The sequence below is a fragment of the Mauremys mutica genome, chromosome 2 (assembly GCF_020497125.1).
Source record: "Mauremys mutica isolate MM-2020 ecotype Southern chromosome 2, ASM2049712v1, whole genome shotgun sequence".
NCBI lineage: Eukaryota > Metazoa > Chordata > Testudines > Geoemydidae > Mauremys > Mauremys mutica.
In genome coordinates this window covers 95,038,448-95,057,242 of record NC_059073.1, presented here as the reverse complement: position 1 = coordinate 95,057,242, position 18,795 = coordinate 95,038,448, and the positions used below count along the sequence as shown (strand labels likewise).

At 43.2% G+C, this 18,795-nt stretch overlaps 1 protein-coding gene across 1 annotated transcript; it reads right to left on the bottom strand.

The window, feature by feature from the left end:
* Nucleotides 1-4,385: 4,385 nt before the first annotated feature.
* Nucleotides 4,386-15,073, bottom strand: LOC123363190. Its single transcript, XM_045004074.1, has 4 exons — nt 14,702-15,073; nt 7,448-7,651; nt 5,365-5,490; nt 4,386-4,519 (listed from the first exon to the last, which is right to left on the bottom strand). Exons 1-4 carry the CDS (start codon nt 14,865-14,867, stop codon nt 4,386-4,388), a joined length of 630 nt encoding a protein of 209 aa, XP_044860009.1. The 5' UTR covers nt 14,868-15,073.
* Nucleotides 15,074-18,795: the final 3,722 nt, after the last annotated feature.

The window sequence follows — 18,795 nt, the reverse complement described above, 5'->3', positions numbered from 1 at the left end:
TCTATATTAGCTTATTGTGCTACTATATACTGTATATATTTTATTATCTTATATTTGACTTTAAAATGTTTTACTTTCATTTCACATTATACATACTTACTGGATGTTAATTCTCCTTGTGGCTGTAATTTGTTGGCATTGCATTATAAATGGAAATGAAAAGGCCTTTGAAAAACACACAAACCAAGGCCTTTGACAAACAAATTAAGCTCTGAGAACTCAGGCCCTCTTCAAGAACATATGGCTTCCATTCAAGGGAGGGAGGCAATCTGAAGCAGTCTATTAAGAGAACATTTTCCTTTCAGATCTATATGGCTGATCTTGACTCTCACACTCTACTTTCCATTCACATGCAGAACTCTGTGCATGAATTATACAGAAAGCAGACAATAGGAGAGGAGATCTGCTGGGAGGAATCTGAAAGGAGAACTTTGCTTTAAATTAGTTATATCCAAAGCTTCAATATCTTGATGTAAAATCAGACTCCATTTAAAGCATGCAGGGATACCATGCCCTGATTATGGCTTAGCAGAATCAACCATTGCCACATTCGCTGATCTTGTGGAAAGGGAGCAAAATTTTTCTATGGATCATTCTCTTTTTGTCACAGGAAAGTGGCCCAGCTAAAGAATTTTTTTGAATGAAATCAGCTCACCATTTTCACTCTAGCCTCTCGACAAAGGTGTCACTGAAGTGCAAAGCATGCCTAAGTAAAGGTCACTGTACATCTTATCAATGACTCTATCTTGCTGACCCGGTATTTGGATGGTTATCATGGGCCAGCACAGCAGTTTCACAGTTCAAAATGCAGGTCTGGCCACAGTAATAGTAATACTCAGCATTTTGACAGCACACGTCATCTGAAGAGTATTTTATGAGGACACATTATCATCATATTTCCCAGCTGGAGAAACGGGGAGAAAGAGAGAGTAAATTACTTACCCAAGATAACATATTGCATCTATGTCAACACCTGGAATTGAGCCCATGTCTCCTAACAGCTGGGTTGGTGCCCGTTACTATCCTACATATCTCTGATCTACAACATGTAGTACATTAGGGAATTGTGTAGCTCACCATTATTTTTCTCCCATTCTTGAGTCATGTGGTCTTTGTAACTAGAACTCTGTGGAAAAAAATCTAGTCCTGCTAGAGAAATTGGCAAACATTCAAGTTTTAATGAATTAATGAAAAGCTAAACATTTCCATTTTTAACACCTAGCGTTCACAGTAGTAAAAGTCATCGTTACCTGCCAGATGCAAAATTTGAAGTTGCATCTGTGTTGGAGATGCCTGATGTTGGTCCTGCCTTATATTTTTAGATTCCATATTGTGCAATCATTTCATGTCCCAATGAATTCTAACTATGATTGTATCGTTTAATTCCTCTATCTAATAGAAACATCAGAATATAATCTGTTTTTCTTGTGTAGAACATTGGGTTTTTTTAGTCTGGGGAGACTGGTCATTAATGAAATTGTGATTTGTACATGAAAAGTTGAGGAGGAGGCTCGATACATAGAATGTAGCCATGCTGCAAAACAAAAACATTCTGTCAGTAAGTGTTGGTGTGTGTGAAGCTGCATAAGCTTACATGCTGGAATGAGCATGTAATGGTGCATCTGACACATTTGAATTATGGGCTGGGCATGATGAAACACATGTTTAACCATTTGCTAACAGATGGGTTGTTTACATCTTTACATTTGAAGAATACCACCATGGTTACCTTCTGTGCTATCAGAAATTAAGGATATTTTAAAAATTCTTCTGTAGAATTATTAGTGAATTAAGCCTCCATATGCCTCCATGTTTGGTCTGTGGTTACCCCTGCCACATTTCACCAAGTATTTATGCACACAACTTTGAAAACTGTGGACTTAAAGTTAGGTACCTAAATATAAGTGGCCTGAGTTTAAAAAATGCTGAGAATCTGCAGTTTGTTACATTAAGTTCAGTGGGAGCTGTGGGTGCTCAACACCTTTTAAAATAAGCCACTTTTGTGTCTGTGACTAGCTCTGGATTTAGATTCCTCACTTTAGGGACCCGAGTTTGAAATCCATAGACTGAAGTTTTTGTTCAGTGATAAGCTAGATGTGAGGGCAATTCATAGCTTAGCCATAATATTGTATACAATGCTCAATTAGTAAACATTTAACATGGAGAGCTGCTTCTCTCCCTCTCCTCCCACTCCTCTGTACAACTGGGCTGAATAATAGTAAATGTATTTCTTTCACCCTGACATATCACCAGTCACTTCACAAATGATACACATCCAATATCACTAAAACATAAACATCTCTGACGTAGAGAGTGGCAGCAGCCAGCTGGACAATTAAGCCAGGTGGGCATACCAGTTGTGGTGAAGGTAAGGAATTTTGACCAATGACTATGGGAGAAACCTTGATTTTAATGAAAAGTGGCCTGGAACCCATAATGGTCTTTCAGAGCCGGCAGAACCTCCTCTATTTTAAATTCTTATCTTGGCAGAGTTAACTGCTTGGTCTTCATTTTTCCCACTGCAGAATGAAGCCCGTTTTTTCCAGGAACCTAGGTATATCAGACCTGACACTCTAACTAAGCCAGCCCCGTCCAATGATACTGAAACTAACAGACGTATTTTACCAATTGAGGTACCACCATCTAATATACTTTATAGAGAGATCTATATGAACCAGTAAATAAATAGCTATAGCAGAAGAATATTGTTATTTATACAGTTTAATTATTGCAACTTCAGTTGTCCACCAGTCACGTGGATAGACCAGGGTCAGAGGGAAGGAGCAAGTACTATCTCCATACAACAATATAAAAAAGCTCATATACAGTTCTAGAAGTTAAGTTTTTTCCTGTTTGCATTAGTTATCCGAATTCACAAAGTATTCATGAACTAATTGTTTTAAACCAAGAAAATTGAACATAAGCCATTACTTTCTTAAACTAATGTGTCTTGAAATACATTATTTTTAGATTGACGCTCACGAACGTAAAACGTTTACATTTATATATGGAGTGCAGAGCATCAGCAATGCAGAGAGCCAACAATTACATCTGTTGCAAATTTATAAAGTGCCTTATCATGAAAGCCTATCAATACACTTTACACTCTGAAATGAGTTATATGTCAGCTCAGTTAAAAGCCATATTGAAAAAAATCTTTAATCATACTTTGAAAACATTTAGCCAGGGAGTGGAATAAATGATTTGTGTTAGAAGCAGACCTTAAGTCTAGCATAAATTTGCAATGTGAATTCATAACTCTCAATTTGATTGGATTCAGTAGCCAACTCCTGTATCATGGTGTTTGCTTGAGATCTCTTTTGGAATGTTATGATTTAGTCTCTTTTCCTTTTATTGATTTTACATTTAGTTTAGTGCTAGCGAAAGTTGCCAGACAGACAATCCTGTGCAGATTAAAGTCCCTTTTAGTTCTTTACAGAATAGATACAGTTTTGTTGGCAACAGTACTAGCATCCTCATGCTTAGGGTTGCCAACTATGGTTGGACATATTCCTGGAGGTTTCATCAGATGACAACCTTTAATTAAAGATTAATCTCTAATTCCTGGAGACTCCCAGAAATCCTGGAGGGTTGGTAAACTTACCCATGCTGCCTCCACCTAATTCAGAACAAGCCACCTGTCTTGTAAGACGCAGTAGGTAATTCTGTCATTGTGCTCCATTGAGTCCCACACTCAATAGCCTGGCAGGGCAATGGCCTGGGATGGTGGAGACCCATGTTTAAGTCCTTGCTCTGTCTGAGTAAGAGCAGAGTTTTTCATCCCAGATGACTCCAAATCAAGCCAAGCAGGGACTTAAATCTGTATCTCTTACATCCCAGGCCAATGCCCTTCCCACCAGACTATAGAGCATGAGTCTGTAAGTGAAGAGAGAGCCCTGGACCCAGAAAACTTTCCCAAACCAAAAAGCTCAAGTTTCAGTGAAAAAAACAGATATTTTGACACCCATCTATTTTTGTGAAAATGTTTTTAAAAGTTTTGTTTTCATTCGAATGTGGACCAACACCAAATTTCAAACCTCAAAAGTTGCGGTGAACTGGAGTGGTCATTCTCCAGACAGCTCTGAGAGTGAGAACAGGGCATTAACTGTACTGTTGGTTTTTATGATGTAAATACCTGTCCATTGGGAATGGGACTGAGAGCTCAAGTGAAATCCTGGCTTCAATGGAGCCAGACTTTCACATCCTTGTCTTTTCATACCAATTACCATTCTTACATTACAAAACAATTTTTTTTAGTATTAAGAGCCTGTGCATCTTGTAATACACAGTCTTTGTCTTGCCATCTAAAACTTACCATACCATCATGTTCTTACTCTTTGCCTTCCTCTGTACATACCCATTACCTAACATACAGTTAACACTTTTCATTGTAAAGTATAAATATCAATAGCCAAGTTCCCCTTTTCAAAATTACTAAATGGATTGTTCCTTACTGAGACTTCTGAGATATCTAGGATTTTGATGTTCCTCTCTAGCCATTTTTCCAGTGGCTCCAGTCCTAAAAAAAAAAAAAAGTGTGATACTAATTATAGAATCATTGGTCAGATTTCTCTGCCCAAGGTCAAATGTGCTAGAAAGACCTAACCTTATTTTCTACCCTGGTTCTCAATCCCCCATCTACACTCTGAATTCAAATGAGACTGAATTTGAATGAGTCAATGGACTGAGCACCTGATCCTTGGCCCTCTTTCATTTAGCCTGCTATTTGTTCAGACTTATCTGATCCTGAGGCAACTGTGCTCTGGTCCAGTCCCCAGACACTTGTGTTAGCTGCTAATAGCCCAGGGGGCTGTTTATGGCAATTGGGGATTGACTGGACACACCATACTCCAGCTGAAAGGTTGGTGTAGTTTCATCTATGCCAGCTCTGTGCCACCAAAGGATAGCTCATTCTGTGGTGAACCTTCTCTGGCCAGCGAGGTGGTTTTAGGGTCACTTTGCACTACAGGAAGGGAGCAAAGCTTCCCTAGTGCAGAGGTGAATGAGTGCATCTATCTGCTAAACAAGACTGGAACGGTGCAACTCCGCATGTGTACTCTTTCTGCAGCTATGACTTACTCCTTTAACAGAACGTTTTCTCTGTACATACACATATTTCATGTATCCATCACCTTAATATCTAGACACTATAATAATATCTCTCTATAGAAGTGACTACTTCCTAAATATGCAGAAAAAATGTAGCTTGTAGCTCACTGAGTGGTAACTCTCCTAAGATCGCAGCACTCTTTCAGTCATGTCAGAGTTGCGAGCCATATTTTAGAGTTTTCTTTTTAAGATTAATTTCTTCCATCCTTGTCTCATGTTCTTCTTGGTTTATTTTATGTTTGGGGTTTTTTTTACCTGCCATGTCTCTTTCACATTTAACACTTTTTTGCTTTTCTGTTTCAAATCTTTCTGTTTCTGCACATTTTGCATCTCTTGTTGTCGTTGTCAGTCTCTGTAGAGTTGCTGATGCCTGACTTTTCCCTTAATTTGAGATGAATAGAGGAAAATGAATTTATGTTCGATGTCGAGCATATGTACACAATAAACACCCGGCTTTTAAAATATGTCATGGAAGCATCTGCTGTGTTATATTTTTATGACTGGTATGAAACTGAAATAATTGGTATTTACTTTTTTATTTTCAACTTCGGATGTCATTTCTGCCCAGCGCTTCTATATGCACTTTTTTTTAAATGTAGCACTCCATTAAAGTTAAATCTATAGACCAAAAAAGTCAATTTAAATGTATTTTTGAACTTCTGAAATTAAAACATTCCCCGAGTAAAAATAATCTTAACTACTGTAAAGTTTTATGCTGTAACTTGCATCCTATACTCATTACTGGCTGCAGTTTAAAATCCATGCTCATTATGGCTTTTATTATAGTGTACATGAAAGTGAAAGGCATTTGTGTCTGATTGCTTAAACTAAACCAACATACCTCATAAAAAAAGCATTGAAAGCTCAGGAAAGGGTTTTTTGCACCCTGGGAAGCAAGTGGGATCATAACATAATTAAAATACATAGTGGGAAACCGAGTCAGCAGTGCCGTTACAGTAGTTGGTAACTGTCACTTGATTACTCTTGAAAGTTGATACAAATCAGAAATAGTGATTGCCCACCCCAGGTATAAGGTATCCTTGCTGCTTTAGAAACATAATCACTGATTTGCAGGAGGTCTAATCAACAACTACCTATAATCTCAGTGATAGCTGGAAAAATGCATTCATGAAATATTCATGCAGGTAGATGTCATGGGCATAAAACACTGTAACCTATTCCTTTTTATTAATAAATACTTTATTAGGGCATCCTGTTACAACCTATATTGATATACAAGTAATGTAGGTTTATCTGCCTGCTTCTTGCTAGCTAGTGGGGATGGGCTCTGAGAAACTGTCAACAAATAGGGAATGCAGTGTTATTGTAGCTCTGTTGGTCCCAGGACATTAGACAGACAAGGTGGGTGAGAGAATATCTTTTATGGTGAGAGAGACAAGCTTACAGAGCTCTTCTTCAGTTCTGGGAAAAGTACAGAGTGTCATAGCTAAATACAAGGTGGAACAGATTGTTTAGCATAAGTAATTAACACATATTTCAAGGGACCATTGAAGGTGAAGTGGCCCATTAACACGTCTCTAGTCATAGGAGGAGGGAAAAAAAGCGGAGGGGAGGGGAGTGGAGTGGGTTACAAATTGCTATTTTGGGGCCTGCTTGGAATTAACAAGTAAGTGGGTGCTTTCAGAACTGCTTGGCACGCTGTAGCATATGTTGTGAACTAATAAAAATGAATTATTTTCCAAGTAATAGAATTTTATCCAGGAACAAAACCAGTGCAAAGAAAAATTGGTGCAATTTAAAAGCAAATGAATTAAAAACTTAATAAATTAATGGAACAGAACTCAACGAGGGGAAAGAACATTCACGTCCATTTTACTTATATATACAGCCATCGTGGGTTTCACAGGTCAGTGTATGCGAAGTTGTGTTTGTCCTTAATGTTCCCTGGGGCGGAGTGGTAGGGGTAGTGATGTGGCCTCTGACACCTGAAATGTTGAGGGGGGGATGGAGAGGTGCTGTAATGGAGTTCTCCATGGACTTCAAAGGGAGGCGAGCCCAAGATTCTTGAATCTGTAGGTCCACAAGAGTCTGCAGCATCTGTTTGCTGCCCAAGAAGTCCCATTATTGTCTGGTGCATCTCCCTCTCATTTTCCTGCTGGGACTCAGAGACCTCTCTCAAGTCTGCTCCTTTCTTCTCTATCCTCCAGGCCCTTTGCTTGTGGTCTGATGCAGCACTGGCTTGCAGAATTCATTGAACATGTCATCCCAAGTCCTTTTCTTTCTCTTCCCTATCTGGCTTAGGCCTTTTGCCAGAGGTGCCAGAACATGGGGAACCCGGGGCCACCTCCCCGCGCCCCCCCCCCACACACACACAAACTTTGTACTGGCAGTAAGGGTGAGCAAAGAGTAGAGGGGGCAGAGAAGAGTAAGCGGGAGGTGGGATCTTGGGGGGGAAGAGGCAGTGCAGGGGGACAGGGTAACGGTCCAGGCACCAGTGGCCCCTTCACTTTTAGGAAGCTTCTGCCAACCCTCCCTTCTGCAGGTGTGGAGGGGTAAACCTTCAGGTCTGCAACAGTAGCAACTGCAGATAAAACACACAAAGGTACCATTGTCAGTATTGTCAAAATGGTAAGCAAAAGCTAAGATTCAGAACTCTTTTCCCTTGCTCCGCTAGAGTTTTAAAGACATTCTTATTGACAGTTCTGCTCTGGAGTGCTTGTGCACAGTGCCACTCTCGGCACCAGCCATGGTGAGTATGGCCTGCCAGGAGCGAGGGAAATGGACAGTGATGCTGGTTATAGTCTCCAGAGGGAAGGCAAAAGTGCAGACATTGACCAATTTAGGCGGTCTGGCTTGCTAGGGAACTCAGTGAAGACAGGGAACTGTGCAGCCTGGAAAAACCTCTGTCAGGAGAGAGGGAGATCCGGGTCTCCATTCAAGAAAGGTGACAGCTGAGGAGCTGGGAGCCTAGAGAGGGTGCCTGCGAGGGACCACAAGGGGGAAATACAGGGGCAGTTGCCCTGAACTGTGACAGTGTGCTGTGTCTATACAGCAACTAGAACAATGTGGCTTTGATCTCAGTTAAGGTCTCTAGGTGCTACTATAATAATAATAATTAATAATTATTCATTTTTACTAGCCTACGTGGTGGTGGCCATCATACCCCGCTTCAAGATGTGGGGTATGAAAGCTGGTGATACATAGAGACCCTCTAGTCTTTGTTTAGGACACAGATTCCTTGGAACTCTAGACCCTGGAATGTTTTAAAATTACTATGAAGGACTCAGGCTATGTATTTGCACCATAAATACAGCATATTGTCAGTTTAATTGGAGAGAAAACCATTTCATTTAAAAGGGACAAATTGAAAACTTTGCATATACATAGGCTTTGAAGGATTAGATTTTTATGAGTAAATCTTAATTTTTACCAGACATACACAAACCCATACAAAATATTTCCATTGGTGATGATTGAAAAATGCAAAGAGGCATACTATGAAAAATACTGCTTGAGAACTTAATAGAGTTTGATTTAAGCCTATTTACTTTGTGTATTTTGACATGTGATGTTTTCAATTTGTGTTTTAAAAGTTATGAAGCTTTCTCTTTTCAAACCTGTCATTAAATAATTATCTGATTCCTTCTCTTCTCATTGCCTGACACTCCCCCACCCCAAATTTTGCTGCAATGGTGAACATTTTAATTAATGAAAATTTTAAAAAATGCTTAAAGCCCAAAACGTTGTGCAACTGGAAAAATGTCAAAAAATAACATTCAAAATAAATGTTTAAAAACAAACATTGATATCTGACAAACTGATAAAAAATATGCCAGGTATTTGCAGTATGAACTTCAGTGTCTGTCTTGCTGTTAGCATATTAAACTCTTTATCTTTAAGACTTGAAATTATTGGATCCTTGATAATGATCAGGTCCATGCTCAGCTTCTTTTTTAATTCCTTTTGGCAATTCAACTCTATAAAACTTAGTGGATTAACCAAGGCAGTCTGAGAAATGCTTATAAAGTCAAGGAAACCACTAGATGAAATGCCAGTGTTAGGGACTACACTGACAGAGTTACAGTGTCGGCAGTTACAGCGCTGCTCAGAGAGCGCTGAAGGGAAACCGCTGTTGTTTCCCTGCCTGCATAATAGCGTGTTCAAATTTGCAGCACTTGCAGCAGTATGCAGAGCGGTGCACTCTGGGCAGCTATCCCACAGAGCCTCTCCTCCTCTTCTGCCATTAAGAGTTGTGGGAAGACAGATGGGGTTGCGGGGCATCCTGGGTCCTGTCCCAATGCCCCGTGATGCGTTGCTTCACATCCCACCAATCCCTGTGTTTCCGTCGCATTTGACGCCCTCTTTCAACAGTTTGTGTACTGTGTGCTCTGCCTCTTCTGGCTGCAGGAATGTATCCCACATCATTGACCAGTATGCTGCTCGCTCTGACCAACACATCATGAGTGGCCATGGAGTTATTCCTTAAACTGCAAAGGTAAGAGGAGTGTGACATAGATCTCACCACGTGTAGTAACTACGACATGAGATTGCTTGTGGCATTCACAGAGGTTCTGACCACAATGGAACACCGCTTTTGGGCTCAGGAAACAAGCACTGAGTGGTGGGATCACATCTGGGATGATGAGCAGTGGCTGCAGAACTCTCAGATGAGGAAAGCCACATTCATGGGTCTAGTATCAGAGAGGTAGCCGTGTTAGTCTGGTTCTGTAAAAGCAGCAAAGAATCCTGTGGCACCTTATAGACTAACAGACGTTTTGCAGCATGAGCTTTCGTGGGTGAATGCCCACTTCGTCGGATGCATTCATGGGTCGGTGTGATGAGCTCGCTCTAGCCCTACAGCACAAGGACACAAGAATGAGAGCTGCCCTGCTGTTGGAGAAGTGTGTGGTGATTGCATTGTGGAGGCTTGCTACTCCAGACTGCTACAGATCGGTCAGGGGGAAAGTCAACCTTTGGACTCCTGTTGTCAGAAGTGTGCAGGGCCATTAATCACATTCTATTCCAAAAGACCATGACTCTGGGCAACGTGCATGACATTGTGGATGGCTTTGCACAAATGGGCTTCCCTAACTGTGGAGGGGCGATAGATGGCACGCATATTTCAATTCTGGCACCAGACCACATAGCCACCAAGTACATTAATCCCAAGAGGTATTTCTCAATGGTTCTCCAGGCGCTTGTGGATCACCATGGGCATTTCACAGACATTAACGCAGGCTGGTCTGGAAAGGTGCATGACACACGCATCTTTCAGAACACTGCCCTGTTCAAGAAGCTGCAAGCAGGGACTTTCTTCCTGGACCAGAAGATCACTGTAGGAGAAGTTGAAATGCCCATTGTGATCCTGGGAGACCCTGCCTATCCCTTAATGCCGTGGCTTCTGAACTCATACACGTGGCAACTTGACAGCAGCAAGGAGCGGTTCAACAACAGGCTGAGCAAGTGCAGAACGACTGTTGAGTGTGCTTTTGGCCATTTAAAGGCCCGCTGGTGCTGCCTATATGGGAGGCTGAACCTGGCCGATGACAATATTCCTATACTTATAGCCACGTGCTGTACACTCCATAATATTTGTGAAGGGAAGGGTGAAAGCGTCACTCAGGGCTGGACCGCTGAGGCTCAGTACCTGGAGGCTGAATTTGAACAGCCAGAGACTGGGGCTGTTAGAGGAGTGCAGCACAGGGCCATAAGGATCAGGGATGCTTTGAGGCAGCAGTTTGAAGCTGAAAGCCACTAATATTTGTTGCTATGCAGGAATGCAGTGTTTGTAATGCTGGGAGGTGATTGTGATTGGTGCAGATGATGCACTGTGAAGGTTTAAGAAACCTGTTGCTTTGCAGGGCTCCGTTTGCTTTCAATTAATAGAATAAAGATTGCTTTCAAAGCAACACAACTGTTTTATTAAAAAACAACTGGAGGAGAGAAACAAACAAAAAAAACCACATCAGCACTGAGGGGGATGGGAGAAGGGAAGGTCCCAGGAGAAGGTGGGGTGCTGGGATGGTTAAGATTTGTATATGTCCAGGTATCATATCCAACCTTCTCCTTTGGATTACAGTGCATTGGGTTCTATGCTTCAGCAGGGTTAAACTGCAGAGGGATGGGTGTTGAGTGCAGTGAGCACTGGGAGTCTGCAGTGCTGGACTGTGATGGGGGAGGAGTGGAATGCTGTGGGTACAGACTGGAGCCAGGAGGTTGATAAGAGTGTGTTGGTGGTGTCCGGGGGTGGGCGCATGGGAAAGAGTTTGCAACAGCTGCTGCAGGGGAGGATGGGCATGGTTTGCAGTGCTAGTAGTGCCGGGAGCATGTCCGCTTGGCACTCCATAACATTTAAGAGCCACTCTGTGGCTTCATTCGGCCGCGGGGTGCATCATGACCTCATGCAGAAAGTCCTCTTTAGTTCTTCATGGGCGCTTTCTAAATCTGCGCAGCCGTTCAGCTGGTGATAACAAAGAGAGAGGCTCCCAAGGTCATATGTGTGAAGCCAAAATGAAACATTTTACAGAAGCGGTATTGTTTGCAACATACAGACCACTGATTCAGTGATTTAAAACACAGCCACTATTCACTACCTATCACTAACTGGCTGACCCCAGGCAAACACACATGAGCCACAAGACCCCCCACCTTGGTGAGTAACTGCAGGAGCAGAGCAAATCAGTGTTCCAGGACCGTACTGTACACTGGGCACATGGCTCTTGGGGAGATCCAGCACTGTAGGAGGGCCTTATACTAATTCCTGTCCCCACATTTTCCACAGGTTGTGTTCATTATGGAAGATATCTCGCTGCTGAGGGTGAGCAGGGAATCAAGGGAGAGTCTTCTCCAAGACTGCAGCTTCTGCCCTGGCCCTTATGTGGCTCACCTGTGTGCAGCAGTGGTTCTCCCCCCGCCCCACGCCAGTGATGGTAGAGTGGTGTGGGAAAGTTATCCTTAATGGGGCAAGAAACAAAGCAGCTCTGCCAAAGAACATACGGCAGCAGATTTCCCAGTATCTCCATGAGAATTTCCTGGAGATCTGAGGCAGATTCTCGTGAGGGGAGGGAGTCAATCACCACCCTGTTCCACCGCTCAGGCTAGGCATGTGCTGGTACGTTCATCATACAGACACAAGCCTGCTTTCTGCAACCTTCCTGCCCCTAACAGCTTGCTTCAGTGATTCCCAAAATCAAAGCCACTTACCAGAGGCCTGGTCTCCTGTTTGCGCTTCGCCAAGATCCGACAGCTGTGACTGGCTAGCCTCCTCCAGGGTAGAGAAGAGCTCCTGGCTGCATGCATCTCTGACCTCCGAGTCATAATCTGCCTCTGGGTCCCCCTCCCCTTCCACATCTTCATCCAAGATTTCCTCCTCCTGGCTCAGTCCACTCTCGACTGGCATGTGAGCCACTGAAGTATCCACAGTGGACTTTGCAGTGGAGGTGGGGTTGCCACCAAGTATCGTGTCCAGCTCTTTGTAGAACAGGCAGCTTGTGGGCGCAGCAACAAAGTGGCAGTTTGCCTCCCATGTCTTGTGGTAGGTGTCCCGCAGCTCCTTCACTTTTACCCTACACTGCAGTGTGTCCTGGCCATGACCCCTTTCTGTCATGCATCGTGAAATCTGTCCGTAGATATCATAATTCCTATGGCTGGAGCACAGCTGGGACTGGATGGCCTCCTCTCCCCAAATGCTGATGAGGTCCAGCAGCTCATCATTGCTCTGAGAGGGGGATTGCCTGGTGCGTGGAGCCGGCATGGCCACCTGGAAAGATGCACTGAGACCACTGCATGCGTCACCGAGAAAACAGGAAGGGGACTTTCAAAATTCCCAAGGAATGTAAGGGGTGGGGATGACTATGACGGTTGGTCACCTGAGGGCTGGGCAGTAGAGTTCAAGCCAATGACCAGAGAGGCGAGAATAGGCATTGTGGGACACCTCCCGGAGGCTAATCATAGTGCTGTAATTGACCAAGGTGTCTATACGGGCACCACAGCGCTGTACCCCAGTGCAGAAAGCTCTACACCTCTCATTGGTTTTTTTTTTACAGTGCTGCAACTGTGCAGTTTCTGCACACTAAGTGACTTGGCAGTGTGTAGTCCTTGGGAATTACAACGCAGAAAGCTGCTTTGCTGTGCAGAAACTTGCCAGTGTAGACAAAGCCACAGTATCAAGTCTTAGTCTAAATAAACCTCTTGACTTACAATTAACACACCTAGAATTCTACTGCAACTCCTTTAGGTCTCACTGCTTGAATGCCTTTACAGAAGCAGTAATACACAACAGGATCCATATGTGTTAATCAAGGCACACATCCCAGCTCTGCATAAGATTTTATTTAGTAGCATATTGATCTGATAGGTGAGAAGGATTTATTCCTTACAGGTATATATGCTGAGAGATAATTGTGCTCATTAAAAGACTCTTTGACCATCCAGATCACTTAAAAACATACAGTAAATTCCTCAGAGGGAATTTTACTCAAGTAAAGACCACATTATTTGCCCTATCATTAACATTGTTATGAGTTTAATTGCCACCCTTCATTCAAGATAGCGGCAAGAGCAGTGGCGGGAATCCTGTGGCCCATCAGGGTAATCTGATAGCGGGCCACAAGACATTTTGCAGACGTTGACCATCCACAGGCATAGCACCCTGCAGCTCCCAGTGGCCGCAATTCCCCATTCCTGGCCAATGGGAGGTGTGGGAAGCAGCAGCCTGTCTTTTGCCATGCAGTCAGTATTGTTGGCTCAACAAGCTTTTTGTTTGTGATTCAATGCAGCACTGGATTACAGGATCTCGCAGAACTAGTTCTCCTTTCCTCCTTAGTCCTACTCTTTTTCCTCCTCACCAGGGTCCAGCATGTGGAGGGGGCACACCTCAAGGCCACAATGGCAGAAGCTGCTGCTAAAAGCAGACAGATGCGAAAACAGAAATATAAGCTTCAAAGCTCCCTTCCCTTGCATATTTTCAATAAGATACACTTATGACACATCAGCTTTGGAGCACCTTGATACAGCACAGTTCTCCAGTTCCAACCCTGGTGCTTATGGTCTGACCAAGGGTTGGCAGGAAGGGGAATTTTCTGCTGCACAAAGCTATAAAATTTCAGTCCCTATTCCAGGGTATAAGTATAGGGAAATGGCAGTGAATCTTGGCATTATTTTTCACAGATGGTGGTGGTGGTTTTGGCTGATATCTCACTTCAGAGGCTATCGGAGGCCCAGAGAACACAACTATTGGTGTCCCAAAGCTGCCTGGGCTCATATGCTGCTAGCCTGCAAACGTATTGCAGATTGGTGTAGAAAAGTGTCCTACCATGGAGAAAGAAATAAGGCAGCCATCTCTAGAAACCTTGGGGAGAGGATAGAGTTTCTTCACGAAAGTTTCATCAAGGTATCTTAGGAGGATAAAAGTGATGTCTCTGTGGGCATAAACAAAGTGCTCTGCATGGACTCCCCAACCTAACCCTACAGGAGAATGAAAAGCAGATGCCAATGCTACCTCTGTTTCTTGTACCTCTACCTTTTCTCATACAAGTAAAATAATGAAAAACAATACCTTTTTCTTGTTTACCTGGTGATGGGCATGGCGTCATCCTGAGATTTAACATTGTAAGGAAAAATGTATATTTACCTGGGCCACTTTCCCCTTCATCAGCAGGCTCATCTGCTTTTACCTGGTAGAAGTAGCTAGACGCCTGCTGAGTTTCAAACAGATCCTGGCTCATCACACGTTTGGAGTCCCCTGCCACATCTCCCACATATTTCTCCTTCTTGCAGTTCACAGCAGGAGTCTTCATCTTGACATGAAATTTGTTGTAATAGCATCAGGTCTGCAGGGCAGCACCCTGTGTTATCCCTGGAAAAGTTCCTTTGCTTTCACACGGCTCTGCTGCTGATCCCTGTCAGACCCCTTTGCTTGCATCCCCTGCTCATAGATGTCCATGTTTCCATGGCAGGTCCATAGCTGTACTTACATAGCCTCTTCTTCCCACAGGCCCAGGAGATCCAATACTTCCTGTTTACTCCAGGCAGGAACATGTCTACTCATGTGCATGGAGCCAGAAAGGTCATTTGGGCATGTGACAGGGTACACCAGCACCCTTGAGGCCCCCTGCTGGAGGTAGGGTATCAGATAGCAAGTGTGAAAAATTGGGACAGAGGGTGGGGGGTAATAGGAGCCAATATAAGAAAAAGCCCCAAATATCGGGACTGTTCCTATAAAATCGAGACATCTGGTCCCTAGCTGGAGGCCTTATGGTCCTATCACACCCTGCCCCAGAAAGGAGCAGTGAAGGTGGATCCTCCAGGCATGACTAGATAGGCTGAAGGGAAGCAGCCAATGAGCGTGCAGCAGGCTCAGTTAAAAGGATCCATGGGGCCTTAGCAGCTCAGTTCCTGGCTGGGGCCAGAGGAGCAGGGCTGGTTGCTCCTTGCTGATCATTGGAGCTCATGGGAGAACCAGCACTGGTGGCACTGGCATTTAGTGAGGAAGAAGAGGATTTGAGAGCTTTAGCCCTGAGGTCATGGTGAAGAGAACTGGGCTATGTGGGAAAAGGCCCAGGCAATAGCAGCCATGAACTGAATGAAGCAGTACAGGGTTGCTGTGTATAGGGTCCGGAGTAGTGTGTGGGACTGCTTCCCCCCCCACTAGCCACTAGTGAAGTAGCCTAAGCCCTGAGAAGGTGACAAGGCTCTGCTGGGAAGCCCAAGTGAAGGGCAGGATTTAAAGGGGCCCGAAGACCCTGATGAAGGTAGACCAATGGTTCCACTTGGAATCTACTAAATACCTGAGAAAGGGGCTAGATTTAAAGGACCCAGAGACAATGTAGAAGACCCTACTAAGGACAGACCATGTTTTGAACTTTTGTTACTCTGGAAGGAATTCATTCATCAATTTTGATTGTGACTTAGACAGAGGGCTGAGCCACTGAAGACCCATCGAGCGAGGGCAATAACCTACAAGGGGTGCCAGAACCAAGGAAGATTGTAACACCATATGCAGCCAACGGGAGACACTCAGGGGGTGCGTGTCTCCCATCATAGGGAAGTTATATACAACAATGGTGAGCTGCTAGGTGTGCTTGGCAAGGTCGGCAATCAGGGGCAGCATTTTAAAAACACGCAAGGCTTTTGGAGGGGGTATGCCTTCTGGTCTCTGTGACTCCTGGTCAGTGGAGTTTAAAATGTGACCAGAGTGGTCACTGTCATGGGGAATGGGACATTGTGGGACAGGTGCTGGTGAACTGTCATGATTGACATAAGTCACACAGTGTCTACACCTGCACTGTATCAACCTAAATAGGTAAGCCATGGCTCAATGCAACACGGTGCTTACATTCACGGAGACAAATCTGAGACAAATGGGCCAACACAAGGTGACTGACTTCTACCTAAGTTTGTGCAGAACAAACCTAAATAAATAAGATTGCATCAAAGGTATTAGACTCCATCATCAATTTCTTCTCCCAACTGGAACACCTACAACACCCTGAATTTTGGTTAGACTCTGGGGTCAAAAGGGGTAAGAATATATTACAATAATAAATAGCACTTAATTATGCTCTAAGCAAAGCACTTTACAGACATCAACTGATTAGTGTTAATTAAGTCATTCTTTCCTCGCTTCTTTCTAGATATGTGACTTGGTAGTGATAAAATGTGGAAAAATAAATAAGTTCAAAGAGTTAAGGGATTTCAATAAAACATCAAATACTGCAATTAGCATTAGCAGGTTAATTATTTCGCATAGGCATTATACAGCTGCAAAGCAGTAAGGACCTAGGAATGTCAGGAATGAAGAGACAGTATTTTTATTGATTTCACAACCACTCTGCTTAGTGTGTCAGCTCAGGATTTTGAAAACATCCAATTCATGGTGTCAAGTATCAAGGGGTAGCCATGTTAGTCTGTATGCACAAAAACAACAAGGAGTCCGATGGCACCTTAAAGACTAACAGATTTATTTGGGCATAAGCTTTCATGCATCTGAAGAAGTGGGTTTTTTACCCACAAAAGCTTATGCCCAAATAAATCTGTTAGTCTTTAAGGTGCCACCAGACTCCTTGTTGTTTTTATCCAGTTCATAGTAAGTCAACCCAGAGACTTAACATTAACCCTTAGTTCAGTGTGTGCTGCATGTACCTATCTGTGCTCAATCCACAGAGGCTGTGAGTCTCTTACAACTCTTAGCTAGAAAGCCTGATTTTTTACCTCAAGCTGCAGAGAGCCTGCTTTCAGCTGGACGTCCCTGGTTCAATCCCTGGGGTCAGTCAAAATGGCAGTTGTCACATTAACCACAGCCATTAGCATAACCACTCTATGTACTAGTAAATTGATATGATATCAGGGCCTGCATCTCCCCTGCCTTGCATCTTGAGCAGTCATTTACACCTGTGCAAAGTAGGTGCAAGATGTTGCCAATCTGATTTGGTTATATTTTTACACCTATTTCCCACTCTCTTCATGCGGATATATATTATCACATACGTGACAAGGTGAAGTAGCAGGAGATCTCCTACTCTAACAGTCTCAAAGAAATTCTTAAATATAATTAAGGAAAGATTTGAAATTAAAAATACATGTAAATATTAAGAAAGTAGATATTTCCTGTCTTCTGCATCTATTTGGGAATGCATGATGAACTTCTAAAATTATTAATTTAAAAATACAGTAACGCCTCACTTAACGTTGTAGTTGTGTTCCTGAAAAATGATACTTTAAGTGAAACAACGTTAAGTGAATCCAATTTCCCCATAAGAATTAATGTAAATGGGGGAGGGGGGTTAGGTTCCAGGGAACTTCTTTCTGGCTGACAAAAGACATTCTATACATATCCAGTATAAGTTTTAAATAATTTTAAAAAACAATTTAATACTGTACTCACCAATGATGATTGTGAAGCTTGGTTGAGACAGGGGCATAGCGGGGTCGGGGTGTGTGGGCTTGCCCCGCTCTGCCCATCTGGCCCCCCACCAGGGAGCGGAGTCGGGGGCTTGCCTGCTCCCCGGCTGGAATGCCGGGTGGGCAGAGTGGGACGAGCCAAACAGCCTTATAATGGAACATTGCGTGACTTTAAATGAGTATGTTCTCTAATAGATCAGCAACCTAATAACGAAACAGTGTTAACCAGGACGATTTTAATTGATGAGTTACTGTACGTGTATATGGTCCAATGCTGGGCACAGAAGTCTGTGGGTGCCTCATGGTTCACTAGAGCTCTGAAACTGTGGAAGTTATACTGTATTCAAGGCGGCAGAGCCTGATGAAATTCATCGTAGGGTAGTAAAGGAACTAGGTGAAGCAATTGTCTTCAAGGGCAGGTGAGGTCCCAGAGGACTGGAGAAAGTTACTGTTTGCCAATCTTTTGAAAAGGGGGAACAAAGAGGACCCAAGGAATTATAGACCAGTTAGCCTAACTTTTCTACCTGGAAAGATACTGGGACAAATTATTAAACAATCAGTTGTAAGCATGTAGGGGATAATAGGGTAGTAAGGAATAGCCAAAATGGGTTTGTCAAGAACAAATCATGTCAAACCAACCTAATTTCCTTCTTTGGCAGGGTTACTGGCTTAGTGAATATATCTTGATTTTAGTAAGTCTTTTGACACAGCACCATATGACATTCTCACAAGCCAATATAAGGTGGGTGCACAACTGTTTGAAAGACTGTGCTCAAAGAGTAGTTTTCAATGGTTCACTGTCAAACTGGGAGGGCATATCTAGTG

Excerpts from the sequence above, each read along its gene's own strand:
- LOC123363190 (XM_045004074.1), bottom strand. The coding sequence starts at position 14,867 with ATGAAGACTCCTGCTGTGAACTGCAAGAAGGAGAAATATGTGGGAGAT. Across the intron at positions 7,652-14,701 it reads TGAAGGGGAAAGTGGCCCAG|TTGCTACTGTTGCAGACCTG; the intron begins GTAAATATACAT and ends TTTTATCTGCAG. Across the intron at positions 4,520-5,364 it reads ATGTGAAAGAGACATGGCAG|GACTGGAGCCACTGGAAAAA; the intron begins GTAAAAAAAACC and ends TTTTTTTTTTAG.